General features: G+C 43.4%; 1 protein-coding gene across 1 annotated transcript in view; it reads left to right on the forward strand.

Moving 5' to 3' along the window:
- The window catches only part of LOC121554741 (mitogen-activated protein kinase kinase kinase 11), a 46,145-nt gene that overhangs the window by 6,591 nt on the left and 18,563 nt on the right, over nucleotides 1-20,991 (forward strand). Inside the window, exon 2 of the mRNA XM_041868469.2 lies at nucleotides 13,988-14,168. Within this exon, the coding sequence (XP_041724403.2) occupies nucleotides 13,988-14,168 (181 nt within the window). The remainder of the gene's footprint in view (nucleotides 1-13,987; nucleotides 14,169-20,991) is intronic.

The following is a 20,991-nucleotide window of genomic DNA, read 5'->3' on the forward strand; positions in this document are numbered from 1 at the left end:
TCCAGAATGTCATTGTATGCTGTAGCGTTAAGATTTCCCTTCACTGGAACTAAGGAGCCTAGCCCGAACCATGATAAACAGCCCCAGACCATTATTCCTCATCCACCAAACTTTACAGTTGGCCCTATGCATTGGGACAGGTAGTGTTCTGCTGGCATCTGCTAAACCCAGATTTGTCTGTCGGACTGCCAGATGGTGATGCGCAATTCATCACTCCAGACAACACAATTCCACTGCTTCAGAGTCCAATGGCGGTGAGCATTACACCATTCCAGCCGACGCTTGGCCTTGCGCATGGTGATCTTAGGCTTGTGTGCAGCTGCTCGACGAACAGTTATTGTGCTGACGTTGCTTGCAGAGGCAGTTTGGAACTCGGTAGTGAGTGTTGCAACCGAAGACAGACGATTTTTACGGGCTTCAGCACTCAACGGTCCAGTTCTGTGAGCTTGTGTGGCTTACCGCTTCGTGGCTGAGCCGTTGTTGCTCCTAGACGTTTGCACTTCACAATAACAGCACTTACAGTTGACCGGCGCAAATTCTAGCAGGGCAGACATTTTACAAACTGACTTGTTGGAAAGGTGGCATCCTATGACGGGGCCGCGTTGAAGGCCATTCTACTGCCAATGTTTGTCTATGGAGATTGCATGGCAGTGTGCTCGATTTTATACACCTGTCAGAAATGGGTTTGGCTGAAATAGCCGAATCCACTAATTTGAAGGAGTGCCCACATGCTTTTGTATATATAGTGTATATCACCTGCAGCATGGTCAAGCAAGTTAATGCTTTCGACAGTTTACTAAACAACTACTGATTTAGTGTTACTGCAAGTCAGCACAAAGACAACAGACACTGGCTCCACTATTCCAGCACCATTTCAACTTAAACATTTAAACATCATCAAATCAACAAGGCTATATACGGTATGCTTAGTTTAATACACTGAAAACAAACTTAAAGATACCAAAAACAATTGAGTCCAATCAATGTTGCTAAATATCATGTTGGCTGTCCATCGTACTGATTTGTGGTGCTTGTGCAAGTATAACAAAACATGTTGACTCACCCTACTTGTAGACTAGTTGAACGCCAATGGCATCCTTCTCTCTTTCATGTTGGCAAAACGTCTATGGCTCTGTCATACGGTACACTTTTTTAGTTTTTGTTGTAGCTAAAATGCTTGCTAGCCTGACTTCCTCTCATGGGCAACAATTAACCACTAAGTTAGCTAGCTAACGTTAGCTAGTTAACGTGAGCCTACTTGGCTACATATTGAACTTCAATCGTCTCAGGCCAGTGGCACAACATATTCATTTATGGTTAGATCAGAATCGCCGTCATAATCATTGGCCTGTACAGAGAATTAAGTCAAAACTACAAGTCCAAATCCCTATCTCCATCCATGGCTTAGGAAAGGGACGATTTAGCAAGTTAGGACATCAACACAAGCAGACCAGAAACTGACACGTTTTTCTGAAAATGACATTTTGCAAAGGAAGTAATTTCATTGGTCTGAAGCCAAATCCAAACTGGCCACCAGGACAACCCACAGTTGAGCTCAGCTCAATGCTGAATGGCTAATTCTTTTATAGTTATTTTTTATCAAGGGAGGCCAAATGCTTGTTGGCATCAGTCAGTCAAATGCTACGGCGGCAACATGTTATACTCTTTTTGTCCAGACAGCATCAGATACATGGGCTACACATACTGAGACAGAGGGGCTCTGTTTCCCTTGCTCTGATGATTTCTCAGTTGAGATTCAGCCACTTGTGAATTGACAGAAAATTATGAAAACACAGAGACAGAAAATACATATTTTATATATATATATATATTTGGGGAGCCTGGCTTCCCTTGGCATCCATGAATACACGCCACTGGTCCAGACACCTTTTTTGTGATTTCACATGTTTTTGAGAAACTTACCCCAAACAGAAAATCACTTCCTCATCCTCCTTGTGTAGTATGGGGGCCTGACAAAATGGAATATAACGTTGCAGATAGATTTCGGAATGGCACAATTTCATGTGTAGAACATCTAAAGACCTGCATCACTATACTGAGGGTTTTTCCGTTTCTAAAATTACGTATTTGAGTGTTTTCTTGGGGCCCCCATACAACACAACAAGGATGAGGAAGTGATTTGCTGTTTGGTGTAAGTTTTTCAAAAACGTGAAATCCCAAAAAGATGTCTGGACCCTATAACATGCCATTTACATCAAAAATAGAGATTTGGTTGTAAAAAAGAACATTTGTCCTTTAAGGGTGAAATGTACTTTCTATAGCTGTAGAGGTTTTAAAAGATAAAAGCCTGTAGCTTTGTGTTGTAGTTACAAATCAGTGAAGCTTATTGTACTTACTGCACAAATGGAAGATGCTGATTAAACAGGATCGTTGAAGAAAGTGCACACAGAGGAAGGCCTTGGATGCAGGCCAGAGGCCATAACTGGAATTCTGTTGAAAGTAAATACAGAGTAGGATACAGCAGAAAGGAGCCTCTTCCTCTCGCATTCCCAGTACCAGCACACACACACACGAGCGAGTGTGTGTGTGTACATACACAAACACTCACGAGCGAGCACATACACACACACATACCTTGGGCCCCCTTATCAGTCAGGCATTGACACATTGGCCATCAGACACACACAATCAGTCATAAACACATTGGCTATCATACAGTATATTTACACACATTATAAATGTACACTATAGTTTAAAATCACATGGTAAATGCCACACTAAGCATTGGTGGAGTCAAACTAAACTTAAAGGCCTTTTTTTAAAGAAGAACCACAGTTTAAGTAGATCTTGGATTAACATGTTTTTTTCCCCCCCAGAGTGGACAAGCATCTGATACATCCGTGTACCACCAGTATGTTTTCGTTCAGGGTCCTTAGAGCCCAATGCAGCACACTGAAAACATCCCCTGTGTTGCTCTGCACTCACACAAACACACTGGCAGCCTCTCGCTACTCACACACTCGTTCTCACACACATCAACATTCCCAAGTTCTCACACACATCAACATTCCCAAATACACTGAGGGGAATTATGAGGGCAATTTGGACATTTAGCCCGCAGTGGCGGCGTGAGGTATTCAGACCAGGAAGTAGAGACATTTTGAACTTGATCAACTCTGGCATGTTGACTTTTATTATCTGTAGCAGGGGCTGCTGCAGCAATAGACTAGCTTTGCCTATCATTGGATACAAACAATACTAGGCTAAAGAGTGCTGATCTAGGATCAGGTCCCCCTGTCATCTTATTCATAATGATCTAAGAAGGCAAAACTGATTCTAGATCAGTACTCCTACTCTGAGACGCTGTATGAATACGGGCCCTGATATGGACATTTGAAAGTAAATCCTAGAGGAATTGTATGTAAATTAAATGGTTAGAGATACCAATGGGGCTTGACAGTTATGGCCAGTTAGTCATTTTAAATATTAAATAAATGACCTTGCTGTAGGTTAATTCCCATCTTCTATCTTCATCAATCAATCAGTAAAAGTTTTTTACAACACAAAGTTCATAGCCTTTCTTGTTTGTCGCTGTTGGATGAGACAACAATGTTCAAACCCCCATCTACAGTAGCAAACACAGCCGACAGACAGTGGCAAGGAAAAACTCCCTCAGCCTCAATAGGAACAAACCTGTCCTTATCCTTTCACTGACACATCTTCAATACCAGTGTGTTGCTGCCTGACAGGAATCACCTGTGATGGGGTGGCAGTGCCAGGTTCTGTGGAGGAGGTCACTCAGGGCAAGGCTCAGCTGCGTTTCCATTGGCACAGTGTCTGGCTGGCTGTGATAAGAGTACAATAGGCCCAGGAGGGGTGAGGGTAGCTGGCCTCCCCTCTATCTCTGTGTTCCCTCTTCTTTATTTTGGAAATGCCGGGCAGGCTGCATCCTGAGATCCCAGGGTCTGATTGGGATAGGGAGGGGAGGGTGGTGGAGGAGAGTGGGGAGCATGTAGGAGCTGGCATGGGATTCCCATACACACACACTGCTGGCCCCTGTGGGTAACTGTTGGCTTGGATACACACATGCATGGATACACAAACATGCACAGACAGTATGTACACACACACACTCAACTAATATTTCCGTAATAATATGCTGTGTGGAACAGAGAGCAGGAGGATAAGGTCCTGAACAACTCCAGGGGATGAGAGGAGTGAGGGAAAAACGAGACTCTGTAAGGACACACCACAGAGGATGTGGAGAGGGTTGCAAAACCCAGGGAATCAGGGAGAGATCTTTTCCAGGCTTACAGCTAGTTTTCTCTCACTAGCCTGGTTTGGCATCTTTTCTACAGTGATCCAAAGGCAGTTCTCATGTAGATAGAGAATTCTTACCGCTGGCTGATATTTGGCTAGAATGATTTGACCAATTGTCCTGTATTATGCTTCTCTGTACCTCCTGTATGCTTCTCTGTACCTCCTGTATGCTTCTCTGTACCTCCTGTATGCTTCTCTGTACCTCTGTATGCTTCTCTGTACCTGATCATTTTGTATGTGTTTATGCAGCTGTTGTACTAGTCGAGCAGTGGAGGCTGCTGAGGGGAGGACGGCTCATAAAAATGTCTGGAACGGCACTAATGGAACGGCACTAATGGAATGGCATCAAACACATTGAAAACGTGTTTGATACCATTCCACTTATTCCACTCCAGCCATTACCAAGAGCCCGTCCTCCCCAATTAAGGTGGCACCAACCTCCTGTGGAGTCGAGGTATGTTTATCATACTGCTACATTTTTGTTGTCTCCCTCAGTAAGTTGAAACTGATGTATCTGTTCCAGTGCTGTTCTACATGACTGTGCAAACATTAGTGAAGGTTTCTTGTCAGTCAAACTTTGATAGCTAACTAGATCAATGCACGACATGGGACCATCACATTGTACTATGCTGTATAAAGGGGACCGTCTTTCAAAAGTAGGAAGTAACTGCCCACTTATACACCAGCCACCTCTGACGCAACCCCCCCTGAGCTCCTGACCTCTACACCCTGTGTAGTTGACCCCTGATTTACCCCCAGGGTCTGAGTTTCCCAGGATACCAGAAAGGAAGAGGCGAAGCGAAAGGGCTGACTCCACCCCAAAATCTGTCAGCGCAAGAATAAAGCATGAAGCAGACCAAGTGGGTATTTTTTTGTATGGAGGTCAATGAGAGAGTGTCAAATTTAGTCAACATAAACATAGGTATAAACTTTAGCTGCCAAGAGGAAAATACTCAACGACTTGACTTGGTTTAGGTCTCCAAATAATGACATCCTACACTAGTGTATGTTATGAAGAACCCATAGACGGAGTAGTCCCTTAATGCGCCCTTCTTAAGAGGAGGCCTAGTGTCTGAGGAGAACTGTCTTTATGATGCCAAGTAACTAACTAAATGGCTTTTAATACCACAAATTCTATGTTTCAGGTTAATCATGAGTTGTATTGTCTTGCAAGTTGCAGCTTTGCTGCTATTCCTCCATATCTCTGCATCTCTCTCGCTCTCTTTACCCCTCTCTCTCTGTCTCTCTCTCTCTCTCGGTCTCTCTTTCTCTCTCTTTCAGTCTCTCTCTCTCTCCATCGCCCTCTCTCACCATGTCAGAATTAGAGGTTGCCAGACTGTCTGTCAGCCTATGGCTCTGTCCCTCAGGGGACAAAGCTCCCGTTCTTTGTGGGGAAAGCCCCCACCCCTGTCTGAATTCTCCCTCGCCTACGGGCAGAGAGCAGAGCCGGCCCTAACACACAGGAGGGGAGGGCAGAGAGAGATGAAATAAAATAAAATTGTATTGGTTGCGTACACATATTTTGCAGATGTTATTCCAGGTGCAGTTTCTAGTTCCAAACAGTGCAGTAATACCTAATACAAAACAATACACACAAATCCCCAAAACATTAAGAAATATCAGAACAAAAACATATGGAAATGTCTGCTCTACCCAAAATTACAACCAAATAATTGCAGCATTACCGCAAAAAGGGAAGAGGAAAGTGGAAGGGGGAAAAAGTAAAGAACTTGTCTGTCGGCCCTGCATTAAAGAACATAATTGGTTAAAGAAAATTGTGATAAATAAAAAAGTATACCAGTTTCATTTAAGGACCAAAGGATTGACAGCCGTCCCATATAGATTGCAAAATAGAACGGTTCAGAACTTTTGTGAAACATCACAGTACAGTTGAAAAATATATGGCAAATAGAAAACCAATATGGATGGTATTAAGAGCTAGATGGGAGGTGTTGAATGCAGCTGAAGGATGGGACTAATAACAACTAACAACAACTAATAACAACAAGATAACAACTAATGTAACGCATACTGTGTCCATAATAAATATATACAGTTGAAGTCGGAAGTTTACATACACCTTAGCCAAATACATTTAAACTCAGCTCTGCCCACACACATTTTCTATAGGATTGAGGTCAGGGCTTTGTGATGGCCACTCCAATACCTTGAGATGTTTCTTCAATATATCCACATAATTTTCCTTCCTCATGATGCCATCTATTTTGTGAAGTGCACCAGTCCCTCCTGCAGCAAAGCACCCCCACAGCATGATGCTGCCACTCCCGTGCTTCACGGTTGGGATGGTGTTCTTCGGCTTGCAAGCCGCCCTTTTTCCTCCAAACATAATGATGGTCATTATGGCCAAACAGTTCTATTTTTGTTTCATCAGACCAGAGGACATTTCTCCAAAAAGTACGATCTTTGTCCCCATGTGCAGTTGCAAACCGTAGTCTGGCTTTTTTATGGCAGTTTTGGAGCAGTGGCTTCTTCCTTGCTGAGCGGCCTTTCAGGTTATGTCGATATAGGACTCGTTTTACTGTGGATATAGATACTTTTGTACCTGTTTCCTCCAGCATCTTCACAAGGTCCTTTGCTGTTGTTCTGGGATTGATTTGCACTTTTCGCACCAAAGTACGTTCATCTCTAGGAGACAGAACGCGTCTCCTTCCTGAGCGGTATGACGGCTGCGTGGTCCCATGGTGTTTATACTTGTTTGTACAGATGAATGTGGTACCTTCAGGCATTTTTAAATTGCTCCCAAGGATGAAACAGACTTGTGGAGGTCTACAATTGTTTTTCTGAGGGCTTGGCTGATTTCTTTTGATTTTCCCATGATGTCAAGCAAAGAGGCACTGAGTTTGAAGGTATGTCTTGAAATACATCCACAGGTACACCTCCAATTGACTCAAAATGTCAATTAGCCTATCAGAAGCTTCTAAAGCCATGACATAATTTTCTGGAATTTTCCAAGCTGTTTAAAGGCACAGTCAACTTAGTGTATGTAAACTTCTGACCCACTGGAATTGTGATACAGTGAATTATAAGTGAAATAATCTGTCTGTAAACAATTGTTGGAAAAATTACTTGTGTCATGCACAAAGTAGATGTCCTAACCGACTTGCCAAAACTATAGTTTGTTATCAAGAAATTTGTGGAGTGGTTGAAAAACGAGTTGCATGCTGCAAAGAGGCATGAGGACTGCAGATGTGGCCAGGGAAATAAATTGCAATGTCCGTACTGTGAGATGCCTAAGACAGCACTACAGGGAGACAGGACAGACAGCTGATCGTCCTCGCAGTGGCAGACCACGTGTAACAACACCTGCACAGGATCGGTACATCCGAACATCATACCTGCGGGACAGGTACATGATGGCAACAACAACTGCACGAGTTACACCAGGAACACACAATCCCTCCATCAGTGCTCAAACTGTCCGCAATAGGCTGAGAGAGGCTGGACTGAGGGCTTGTAGGCCTGTTGTAAGGCAGGTCCTCACCAGACATCACCGGCAACAACGTCGGAAGGAATGAGCGTTACTCCGAGGCCTGTACTCTGGAGCGGGATCAATTTGGAGGTGGAGGGTCCGTCATGGTCTGGGGCGGTGTGTCACAGCATAATCGTACTGAGGTTGTTGTCATTGCAGGCAATCTCAACACTGTATTACAGGGAAGACATCCTCCTCCCTCATGTGGTACCCTTCCTGCAGGCTCATCCTGACATGACCCTCCATTATGACAATGCCACCAGCCAAACTGCTCGTTCTGTGCGTGATTTCCTGCAAGACAGGAATGTCAGTGTTCTGCCGTGGCCAGCTAAGAGCCCGGATCTCAATCCCATTGAGCACGTCTGGGACCTGTTGGATCGGAGGGTGAGGGCTAGGACAATTCCCCCCAGAAATGTCCGGGAACTTGCAGGTGCCTTGGTGGAAGAGTGGGGTAACATCTCACAGTAAGAACTGGCAAATCTGGTGCACTCCATGAGGAGGAGATGCACTGCAGTACTTAAAGCAGCTGTTGGCCACACCAGATACTGACTGTTACTTTTGATTTTGACCCCCCTTTGTTCAGGGACACGTTATTCAATTTCTGTTAGTCACATGTCTGTGGAACTTGTTCAGTTTATGTCTCAGTTGTTGAATCTTAAAACAGTATGTAAACATTATTAAAGTGACCAGTGTTCAATGACTATGTACATAGGGCAGCAGTCTCTAAGGTGTAGGCTAGAGCAGTGGTTCCCAAACTGTGGGGCTTTAAACTTACTGTAATAGTAGAATGCACAAGGTGCAATTTCGAATTGGGTAGTACATCATCAGTTTCTCTTGTAATGTTAGTCATTGCATACCTTAGAGAGCTATTTATAACTGTCCAGATCAACTAGCCCATGTCAGCTGACACTTTTTTTATTTAGGCTTTTTAGCCCATAGATATTGTTGTAATTTATTTGTCACTCAAATATCACATGAATACACATTAGACATGGCAACATGTATAGAATTGCCAGAAAATGTTGCTTTAAAACTGCAACATTATCTTTGCACCCCATGACAAAATGTGTAGAATTGCAGGAAATAAGCTTTAAACCTGCAACATTCTCTCCACCAACAAGAGGGGTGTGAACATTTTGTGTCATGAACAGTGCTTGTGCCCATAGAAATAGACGTGGGGCATGTGCACACGCAGGGGGCGAAGCGGGATGTTCCCCAATTCTGGAAGGGGGGCCCAGAGTGAAAAAGTTTGGGAACCCCTGGGCTAGAGTGCCGGGTGGTAGCCGGCTAGTACCAGTGACTAAGGTTTTCACCCTCTCCATCGATGTGGATGGGGGCGTGCTCTCTGCTGTCTCCTGAAGTCCACGATCAGCTCCTTCTTTTTGTTGACGTTGAGGGAGAGGTTATTTTCCTGGCACCACTCTGCCAGGGCCCTCACCTCCTCCCTGTAGGCTGTCTCGTCATTGCTGGTAATCAGGCCTACCACTGTTATGTCATCAGGAAACTTGGGTGAGTGTAGCCACGCAGGAGGGGGCTGAGCACGCACCCTTGTGTGGCCCCCGTGTTGAGGATCAGCATGGTGGAGGTGTTGTTGCCTACCTTCACCACCTGGGGTCGGCCCGTCAGGAAGTCCAGGACCCAGTTGCAGAGGGCAGGGTTCAGACCCAGGTTCCCGAGCTTAGTAATGAAAGCTGAGCTGTAGTCGATGAACAGCATTCTTACGTAGGTATTGTGTGTTGTGCGATTGCGTCATCCGTGGATCTGTTGGGGCGGTATGCAAATTGTAGTGGGTCTAGGGTGTCAGGTAAGGTGAAGGTGATATGATCCTTAACTAGCGTCTCAAAGCACTTCATGATGACAGAAGTGAATGCTACGGGGTGATAGTAATTTAGTTCAGTTACCTTCACTTTCTTGGGTACAGGAACAATGGTGGACATTTTGAAGCAAGTGGGGACAACAGACTGGGATAGGGAGAGATTGAATATGTCCGTAAACACTCCAGCCAGCTGATCTGCACATGCTCAGAGGACGCGGCTTGGGATGCCGCCTGGGCTGGCAGCCTCGCGAGGGTTAACATGTTTATATAGCTTACTCACGTCAGCGTCGTAGAAGAAGAGCTCACAGTCCTCGTGAGCGGCAGTGGCCCGCGTCGGCGCGTCTGTGTTTTCCTCAAAGGTGTTTTAGCTTGTCCGGGAGCGAGGCGTCGGTGTCCGCGACTAGGCTGGCTTTCCCTTTACAATCTGTGATTGTCTGGAGTCCCTGCCACATACGTCTCGTGTCTGAGCCGTTGAATTGCGAGTCCACTTTGTCCCTGTACTGTCGTGTTGCCTCTTTGATTGCCTTGTGGAGGGCATAGCTGGTCTGTTTGTACACGTCCATGTTCCCAGTCACCTTGCCATGGTTAAATGCGGTGGTTCGCGCTTTCAGTTTTGAGAGAGAGGGAGATATGGAGAGAGAGAAAGAGAGTGGGAGAGATGAAGTGTAGTGAAAAGGAGAAGTGATGGGGTAAGAAGAACAGTAGTTTAGTGCAGCTGACCACTTTAATGAATTACAGATCAATGTCATGCTACTAATGAATTTAGTAAAGCTGTCAACGCAGGTGAGCTTCTTATATGTGCATCCTGCCAACAGGGATTCAGGATTTCATGATACCCCGGCCCTTATTCCATACCATTTTTCCTTTTGAGAAATGCCCACTGAACAACCAATATCTGTGTGCAACTAGCTACACTTCTTGGAACGGCGTGCCTCTGGAGAATGCAAACGTGTTCTCTCATAAGCTGCTGTGGAAATTAAATAGGCCCACAGCCCTTCCTTGGTGGTGCATGAAGTGCATGTCAGTGCGAACTCACCCACACTCTTGAGAAAAATGTAAATAGCTCGAGTGCCCCTAAATAAGATAAGGCAATACGATACTTTTCTTCCCACATACAAATATGCAATAGAGCAGTTGAGCTTCCTTTCCATATAGGTATACTATTTTAGATAGTCTTGGCCGGTATACATATCTTGGTCGCTCCTGAGAGAGTAATTTCAGTAAGTGACTGACTACCTTCTCTCTCTCTCTCTCTCTCTCTCTCTCTCTCTCTCTCTCTCTCTCTCTCTCTCTCTCTCTCTCTCTCTCTCTCTCTCTCTCTCTCTCTCTCTCTCTCTCTCTCTCTCTGAACAACAAACAATACCAAACAGAGTCCCGTTGCCATGGGGATGTAGCTGCCATCTCGCGGGCGTCTTTGTTTGGTTGCCATGTCTGTGTCAGGAGGTTGTCTGGGGCTGGGCAGACTGGCAGGGACCAACTCTGGGTCTAGTGCCACATGTCCTTGTTCACCTTATTCACAATGAGTGACCAGTTAACTGTTACGATAACGTTACAAAGGCCTACTATCTTCTACATAACGGTTATGGTAACATTAGTTATGAGCGCAAGTGTGTGCAAGGCGTTAGACTTGGTGAACCCTGAGATATGTCATGCCATAGAAGTCAATGGTTACATACTAGACCAGTTCACTGCTTATTGTTCTAGCAGCCAGAATGGCGTGGTCATGTGGTGGGAGGGGCCAAAGGGTGTCTTAATTGAGGATGCAGTTTGCCTCAACACAGGAAATAGAGGAAGAATATTGATGTTGCTAAAACGCTGTGTGTGTGTCTGTACGTCTCGACAATTTTCTTTTAGTTACTGTAAGTCATTCAGGACACAACAGGTCACAACCCTGGCAACAACCAACATTCTCTCATCGGAGCGACCGATTGATTCACTCACCCATATATCCCACATTCCTCTCTAGCTGTCTCAATCAGTTGCCGGAAGCCAAATGACCCCTGTTAACCCCAGTTTCTAAAAATAGGATTCGGCTTAATCTGCACCATAAAGCAAAACGGTGAAATGGATCCTCTGTTTTGAGGAAGGGCCAGAGCGCTTTGGTCCAATTGGCGTCACTTCCTGGAGATTAGGTCACGAGAGCAGGCCAAGAGGAAATGGAGGTTATTGCCCAGAGCTTGTCTGTGTCCCAAATTGTACCCTATTCCCTATACCTTTGACCATGGCCCATAGGGCGCTGGTCAAAAGTAGTACATTATGTAGGAATTAGGGTTCCACTTGGGATGCAGCCTTGTTTTGAAATGTGCTCAACACTAGTTGACCGACAAACTAGTCAAGTTTCATTAAAGAGAGTAAAATAGATTAGTGTGGTAAATATTTATCCCCCTAGGGGCTGTATACTTAAGAAAAACAACAACAAGAGGATGGAATGGAGACTTGTTTTTATTGTTGTTTACATTTACAAGGAGGACTTGTCATGCAGCCGACAACGTAGACAATGAAAAGTCTCCTATCTATCCAATTTGGTTTGTTTTTCTTTAGTTGCCTGATAACCTACTATTCTAAGACAATGGTTTTAGTGGAAATCCTATGAAGAAGTGAAAGACCATGGAACATTTCTGACGCACATAAATGACAAAAACGGATGGTTCTTAGAAAGACAATACAGAGAGGCAAAGGGACTGAGGGCATTTGTCTGGTTCTCATCCCACAATTTCATGCTATGGATCTGTGGTGCATCTGTTCACATTGAACGCAGCTCCCATAACTGTGTCTGTGCTAAGTTTTCAGATACTCCCCCTAAGGCATCTCTGTGTGTACAATATGTATGTTTATTTGATGCTGTGTGTGACACTGTGTGGGTGTGTGAACACGTGTCCACTGTTCTCTCCGTCTTTCTAGTTATCTCTGTGTGTGTGTGTGTGTGTGTGTGTGTACGGATGAGAGCTAGCACCGTGAAGTGATGGTGCCAGAGGTTTATTGTGAGAGCTGAGCCTTTTCACAATGCCCCCCACCCCACACTCTTGTGATGCATTCCTTTGTGACGTCAAACACGGCACAGCCGCTGGCCTGCCAGGCAGAGCACAGGATGTGTGCAGAGGGAGGGAGCCAGAGACTATAGTGTTTGTGTGTGAGAGACCGAGACAGAGGGAGAAGGCAAGAGATGACAGACAGAAAGAAAACATGTACTTATACACTTAAAAAAACAGAAAGTGGCTGGAAATAGCAGAAGGCCTACTTCCCTATAAAAAGTCAAATTCTTCCATAATTCCGACTCCGTCTTTCTCGCTGGACGTTGGGTGCCCGTCTCTCACCCTGAGGGTGCCCATTTGGGCTGCCAAGGAAGAGTGCATAGACACATCCTAACACATGCTTGTCATTCTAAGGCGTATTTCCTTTTCACCTCACACGAGAGAGGAGGGAGGATGCATGACCTCTGTATTGCATGTCAATAAGGCATAGGCTAATGAAGGCCTCTCAATGCAGGTTGATTGTACCTAGCATGTATTGCCCGTGCATAGCAGGAAGACATGCAGGTATGAGGGGCAGAGGAGATGAATATCAGGAAATAAAACGAATGTGCCTCTGTATTCCATGAGCTAAATTCTGTTCCATAGGATATCATTCTAGATCATAGATATCTATGATGAGAGGATGATATGGGATATATGCCCATTGTCTCGTTTGGAGGTTATAGGGAGAGGGGATGTTAATGTGTAGATTAAGAAGGTCTTATCAGTGTTCATTTCTTCTTTGTATTATAAGTCTGATCTCACTGATCTAAAATAGTAAAGGGAAGAGGATGTGAAAGGCTTTGTGTGTATGTGTTGTCACAAAGTGTCTTAATACTTAGTTATGTAGGAAAAGTGCTAAATGCCCTTTTGCAATTATGCATTTAATTGCATTATAATGACTTGATGCATTTAATAGTTTAATACATCTTTTACTTTTTTTCTTCCTTCATACCCACCTTGCTTTATAAGGTCGGTATGAGTGTAAATATTATTTAGGTTTTGCTTGTCTTTTCTTACATTTACATGTTAGTCATTTAGCAGACACTCTTATCCAGAGCGACTTACAGTTAGTGAGTGCATACATTTTCATTCTTACTAGCAATGATTCTGGTGACGGTTGCTTTATTGATTTAACGTTTTTACTTTACTGTGACTGTCATGTGGTTGTCGTACCTTGCAACCATAAGTTGAATGCACTAACTGTAAGCCGCTCTGGCTCAGATCATCTGCTACATCGCTAAAATTTAAATGTTTTAAAGGAGGATGTCTCAATAAAAGCGTCTCTCTCTCTCTCTCTCTCTCTCTCTCTCTCTCTCTCTCTCTCTCTCTCTCTCTCTCTCTCTCTCTCTCTCTCTCTCTCTCTCTCTCTCTCTCTCTCTCACACAGTCCTCCTGGCCCAGCCGATGGAGAATGATTGTATGGAAGGGATAACCTTGAAGATCACAGACTTTGGCCTGGCACGGGAGTGGCACAATACCACCAAGATGAGCACGGCGGGCACCTATGCCTGGATGGCACCGGAGGTCATCAAGTCCTCCACCTTCTCCAAGGGCAGCGACGTCTGGAGGTAAGGTGGCTTGTAGGTGTGTATGATGGAGCAGTGCAGGAGGCACATCCAGCAATAAATAGCTACTTACCTAACGTTACCATCACAATTCTGTATGTATGATGACGAGAGATGCCAACTTCCCTTCTGAGAGATGCCAACTTCCCTGCTAAAATAATAATTGAATTAAAATAAAGATGTATGACGAGACTATTTATGAACCAGGACTGTTGTGTGTGTGTGTGTGTGTGTGGGAACTTGTCCCCCCCACCTTCTCTGACAGTGATGGGATAGGTTGCAGGAGGGGAACAGCCATGTGATAGCAGCAGCAGCATTTCAAAGCCTGCTCTGTGCTTTGTGTGAGACGTGTCAGGCACACTGTCCTATTGTCCCCCTGCATGGCGGTAGAGAGGAAGGGAGGCCACACAGCAGACCTGACCACAGCCGTTTATCTGTGAAGGGTGTGTGGTTTTTTTGTGTGTGTGGCCAAGCATACGTGTGTGTGTGTGTGTTAGTGTGCATGCACTTGCATACCAGTATGTGTGGCCACACACAGGATGTGTATCCAAAATAGCACACTGTGCATCCAACACACACAACACAAACTTCTCTCTCTCACTATTCCCAAACTATATTTTTCAATTGTATCTTCATAACAAGTACTTTGAATATGTTAATGAGAGGGTGAAAATGAGGGCCAATATTGACCTCTTCTATTCTCCTTTATTAATCTCCTTGGTTGTGTCCCAAAATGACACCCTATTTCCTTTTATAGTGCACTATTTAAGGAATAGGGTGCGATCTGGGACGTAGCCCTTCACTTCTTCTTCTTCATAAAGCTGTAGATTTCAGATGATGGCAAAAACAGAGCGGTTGAGTGGCAGAGTAATTAAAGGACTATTTTAAAATGCTGCAGGCTACACTCCCCACTTACAAGACAGCCTAGAGGGCTTTTAGAATAGTGTGTGTGTGGAACTGTGACATTGAATGGATCTAATTGAAAGTGTGGGAGATCCAAGTACTTTGCCACTCTTTGAGGATTGGCACAGTCCCATGTGTGTGTATTTCGTATATATACACTACCGTTCAAAAGTTTGGGGTCACTTTGAAATGTCCTTGTTTTCGAAAAAAAAAGAGAATTTTTTATAACATCAAATTGATCAGAAATACAGTGTAGACATTGTTAATGTTGTAAATGGCTATTGTAGCTGGAAACGGCTGATTTTTGTATGGAATATCTACATAGGCTTACAGAGGCCCATTATCAGCAACCATCAGTCCTGTGTTCCAATGGCACGTTGTGTTTGCTAATCCAAGTTTATCATTTTAAAAGGCTAATTGATCATTAGAAAACCCTTTTGCAATTATGTTAGCACAGCTGAAAACTGTTGTGCTGATTTAAAGAAGCAATTAAACTGGCCTTCTTGAGACTAGTTGAGTATCTGGAGCATCAGCAATTGTGGGTTCGATTACAGAATCAAAATGCCCAGAAACAAATAACTTTCTTCTGAAACTCGTCAGTCTACAGTTGAAGTCGTAAGTTTACATAAACTTAGGTTGGAGTCATTAAAACTATTTTTCAACCACTCCACAAATGTCTTGTTAACAAACTATAGTTTTGGCAAGTCGGTTAGGACATCTACTTTGTGCATGACACAAGTAATTTTTCCAACAATTGTTTACAGACAGATTATTTGACTTATAATTCACTGTATCACAATTCCAGTGGGTCAGAAGTTTACATACACTAAGTTGACTGTGCCTTTAAACAGCTTGGAAAATTCCAGAAAATGAAGTCATGGCTTTAGAAGCTTCTGATAGGCTAATTGGCATACTTTGAGTCAATTGGAGGTGTATCAGTGGATGTAGTTCAAGGCCTACCTTCAAACTCAGTGTCTCTTTGCTTGACATCATGGGAAAATCAAAAGAAATCAGCCAAGACCTCAGAAAATAAATTTGTAGACCTCCACAAAGTCTAGTTCATCCTTGGGAGCAATTTCCAAACGCCTGAAGGTACCACGTTCATCTGTACAAACAATAGTATGAAAGTATAAACACCATGGGACCACGCAGCCGTCATACCGCTCAGGAAGGAGACGCGTTCTGTCTCCGAGAGATGAACGTACTTTGGTGCGAAAAGTGCAAATCAATCCCAGAACAACAGCAAAGGACCTTGTGAAGATGCTGGAGGAAACAGGTACAAAAGTATCTATATCCACAGTAAAACGAGTCCTATATCGACATAACCTGAAAGGCCGCTCAGCAAGGAAGAAGCCACTGCTCCAAAACCGCCATAAAAAAGCCAGACTACGGTTTGCAACTGCACATGGGGACAAAGATCATACTTTTTGGAGAAATGTCCTCTGGTCTAATGAAACAATAATAGATCTGTTTGGCCATAATGACCATCGTTATGTTTGGAGGAAAAAGGGGGGAGCTTGCAAGCCGAAGAACACCATCCCAATCGTGAAGCACGGGGGTGGCAGCATCATGCTGTGGGGGTGCTTTGCTGCAGGAGGGACTGGTGCACTTCACAAAATAGATGGCATCATGAGGAAAGAAAATTATGTGGATATATTGAAGCAACATCTCAAGACATCAGTCAGGAAGTTAAAGCTTGGTCGCAAATGGGTCTCCAAATGGACAATGACCCCAAGCATACTTCCAAAGTTGTGGCAAAATGGCTCAAGGACAACAAAGTCAAGGTATTGGAGTGGCCATCACAAAGCCCTGACCTCAATCCTATAGAAAATGTGTGGGCAGAGCTGAAAAAGTGTGTGCGAGCAAGGAGGCCTACAAATCTGACTCAGTTACACCAGCTCAGTTACACCAGGAGGAATGGGCCAAAATTCACCCAACTTATTGTGGGAAGCTTGTGGAAGGCTACCCGAAACGTTTGACCCAAGTTAAAGAATTTAAAGGCAATGCTACCAAATACTAATTGAGTGTATATAAACTTCTGACCCACTGGGAATGTGATGAAATAAATGAAAGCTGAAATAAATCATTCTCTCTACTATTATTCTGACATTTCACATTCTTAAAATAAAGTGGTGATCCTAACTGACCTAAGACAGGGAATATTTACTAGGATTAAATGTCAGGAATTGTGAAAAACTGAGTTTAAATGTATTTGGCTAAGGTGTATGTAAACTTCCGACTTCAACTGTATTCTTGTTCTGAGAAATGAAGGCTATTCCATGCGAGAAATTGCCAAGAAACTGAAGATCTCGTACAACGCTGTGTACTACTCCCTTCACAGAACAGCGCAAACTGGCTCTAACCAGAATAGAAAGAGGAGTGGGAGGCCCCGGTGCACAACTGAGCAAGAGGACAAATACATTAGTGTCTAGTTTGAGAAAGACGCCTCACAGGTCCTCAACTGGCAGCTTCATTAAATAGTACCCGCAAAACACCAGTCTCAACGTCAACAGTGAAGAGGCAACTCCGGGATGCTGACCTTCTTGGCAGAGTTGCAAAGAAAAAGCCATGTCTCAGACTGGCCAATAAAAATAAAAGATTAAGATGGGCGAAAGAACACAGACACTGGACAGAGGAAGATTGGAAAAAAGTGTTATGGACAGACGAATCGAAGTTTGAGGTGTTCGGATCACAAAGAAGAACATTTGTGAGATGCAGACCAAATGAAAAGATGCTGGAGGAGTGCTTGATGCCATCTGTCAAGCATGGTGGAGGCAATGTGATGGTCTGGGGGTGATTTGGTGGTGGTAAAGTGGGAGATTTGTACAGGGTAAAAGGGATCTTGAAGAAGGAAGGCCATCATTCCATTTTGCAACGCCATGCCATACCCTGTGGACGGCGCTTGATTGGAGCCAATTTCCTCCTACAACAGGACAATGACCCAAAGCACAGCTCCAAACTATGCAATAACTATTTAGGGAAGAAGCAGTCAGCTGGTATTATGTCTATAATGGAGTGGCCAGCACAGTCACCGGATCTCAACCCTATTGAGCTGTTGTGGGAGCAGCTTGACCGTATGGTACGTAAGAAGTGCCCATCAAGCCAATCCAACTTGTGGGAGGTGCTTCAGGAAGCATGGGGTGAAATCTCTTCAGATTACCTCAACAAATTGACAACTAGAATTCCAAAGGTCTGCAAGGCTGTAATTGCTGCAAATGGAGGATTCTTTGACGAAAGCAAAGTTTTGAAGGACACAATTATTATTTCTATTAAAAATCATTATTTCTAACCTTGTCAATGACTACATTTCCTATTCATTTTGCTATATTTCCTATTCAAACTAATTTCATGTATGTTTTCAATGAAAACAAGGACATTTCTAAGTGACCCCAAACCTTTGAACGGTAGTGTAGGTGACATGCCCCATCATGTTTTTGTTATAGTAAACAATAGTTGACTAATTGAATCAGATGTGATCATACTAGAACAGGGGTGTCAAACTCATTTTAGCTCAGGGGCCACATGGAGGAAAATCTATTCCCAAGTGGGCCGGACCGGAAAAATCATGGTATATATAACTTAAAAACAACAACTTCAGATTGTTTTCTTTGTTTTAATACGATCAACATACAACATAAAGCTGGAGCCTGAGGACAGTGTGTCCAAAATAGTACAACACAACATCACTATTAATCATAAAACACGTCAAGTTTATTTGAAAATTCTAAAGAAAAAGAACACACAAACACACAATGCCTCAGTGATTAACAGAACTGTTTCACAGATCACAGAACTATATCAGGGTGTCATTTCTCAGGCAGAAATGTAGATAAAAATAATGAAATCCTGTTCCCCAAACAAGTGCAAGAACCACAGAGTCAAGAATAGGTTAAATATACAAATAAAATAAAATCAATTAAAAACAATAGCACATCAACATAAAAACATATAAACATAAAGCTGGAGCCTGAGGACAGTGTCCAAAAGCACAACATCACTATTAATCATAAAACACCTCAAGTTATTTGAAAGTTCTGAGGACAAAGAACACACAAACACACAATGCCTCAGTGATTCACAGAAGTATATCACAGAACTATATCAGGGTGTCATTTCTCAGGCAGAAATGTAGATAAAAATAATGAAATCCTGTTCCCCAAACAAGTGCAAGAACCACAGAGTCAAGAATAGGTTAAATATACAAATAAAATAAAATCAATTAAAAACAATAGCACATCAACATAAAAACATATAAACATAAAGCTGGAGCCTGAGGACAGTGTCCAAAAGCACAACATCACTATTAATCATAAAACACCTCAAGTTATTTGAAAGTTCTGAGGACAAAGAACACACAAACACACAATGCCTCAGTGATTAACAGAACTTTTTCACAGATCACAGAACTATATCAGGGTGTCATTTCTCAGGCAGAAATGTAGATAAAAATAATGAAATCCTGTTCCCCAAACAAGTGCAAGAACCACAGAGTCAAGAATAGGTTAAATATACAAATAAAATAAAATCAATTAAAAACAATAGCACATCAACATAAAAACATATAAACATAAAGCTGGAGCCTGAGGACAGTGTCCAAAAGCACAACATCACTATTAATCATAAAACACCTCAAGTTATTTGAAAGTTCTGAGGACAAAGAACACACAAACACACAATGCCTCAGTGATTAACATAACTATTTCACAGATCACAGAACTATATCAGGGTGTCATTTCTCAGGCAGAAATGTAGATAAAAATAATGAAATCCTGTTCCCCAAACAAGTGCAAGAACCACAGAGTCAAGAATAGGTTAAATATACAAATAAAATAAAATCAATTAAAAACAATAGCACATCAACATAAAAACATATAAACATAAATCTGAAAGCGTTGCTCAAACTCCCGTAACAGTCCTGTTATTTTATCTTTGAACCGCTTCATGTCTGCCACATGTTGGGTCGCACACACATTTTTCAGACAGGGGAAGTGAGCTGCATCACCACCGGCAAGTTGCGTCTCCCACAATGACAGCTTCAACTTGAAAGAACGTATGCTGTCATAATACTGCGTGACAACTTTGTTGCGCCCTTGCAGCTGTTTGTTCAAGTTATTCAGGTGCTCTGTAACATCCACCATAAATGCAAGGTCCTGCATCCATTCTGCGGAATGAAATTCTAACACTGGTTTGCCCTTTTCTTCCATGAACTGTTCAATTTCTTCTCGTAAATCAAAGAAACGCCTCAGCACAGCACCTCGGCTTAACCATCTTACCTCAGTGTGGTATGGCAGGCCATAGATGTGGTCTTTCTCTCTGAGAAGGCTGTCAAACTGACGGTGATTCAGGCTTCTGGATCGGATGAAATTAACAGTTTGGATGACCACCTTCATGACGTTATCCATCTTTAATGACTTGCAACACAAAGCCTCCTGGTGCAAAATACAGTGAAAAGTCAAAAAATCACGTCCTCCATTTGCAGATTGCACTTTCTCTCTGAACTTTGTCACAACGCCTGCTTTTTTCCCGATCATTGAGGGCGCACCATCTGTAGCCAGGCTGACAGCGCGGGACCAGTCCACTCCGACCCTGTCCAGCGCGCCGACGAGTGCGGTAAAAATATCAGCTGCTGTCGTTGTATCTGTCATCGGCACCAACTCCACGAACTCCTCGGTGACGGTCAATGTGTCATCAACACCGCGGATGAAAATGGCCAGTTGGGCAACATCTGTAATGTCCGTGCTTTCATCAATTGCAACCGAAAACGCAATAAATGACTTTACTTTTTGCTTCAACTGGCTGTCCAAATCCACTGAAAGATCGGAAATCCTGTCTGCAACTGTGTTTCTTGTCAGGCTGATATTTGCAAAAGCCTGCCGCTTTTCAGGGCACACAATCGCCGCTGCCTTCATCATGCATGTTTTTA

The sequence above is a fragment of the Coregonus clupeaformis genome, chromosome 39 (genome assembly GCF_020615455.1).
Source record: "Coregonus clupeaformis isolate EN_2021a chromosome 39, ASM2061545v1, whole genome shotgun sequence".
NCBI classification, from domain to species: domain Eukaryota; kingdom Metazoa; phylum Chordata; class Actinopteri; order Salmoniformes; family Salmonidae; genus Coregonus; species Coregonus clupeaformis.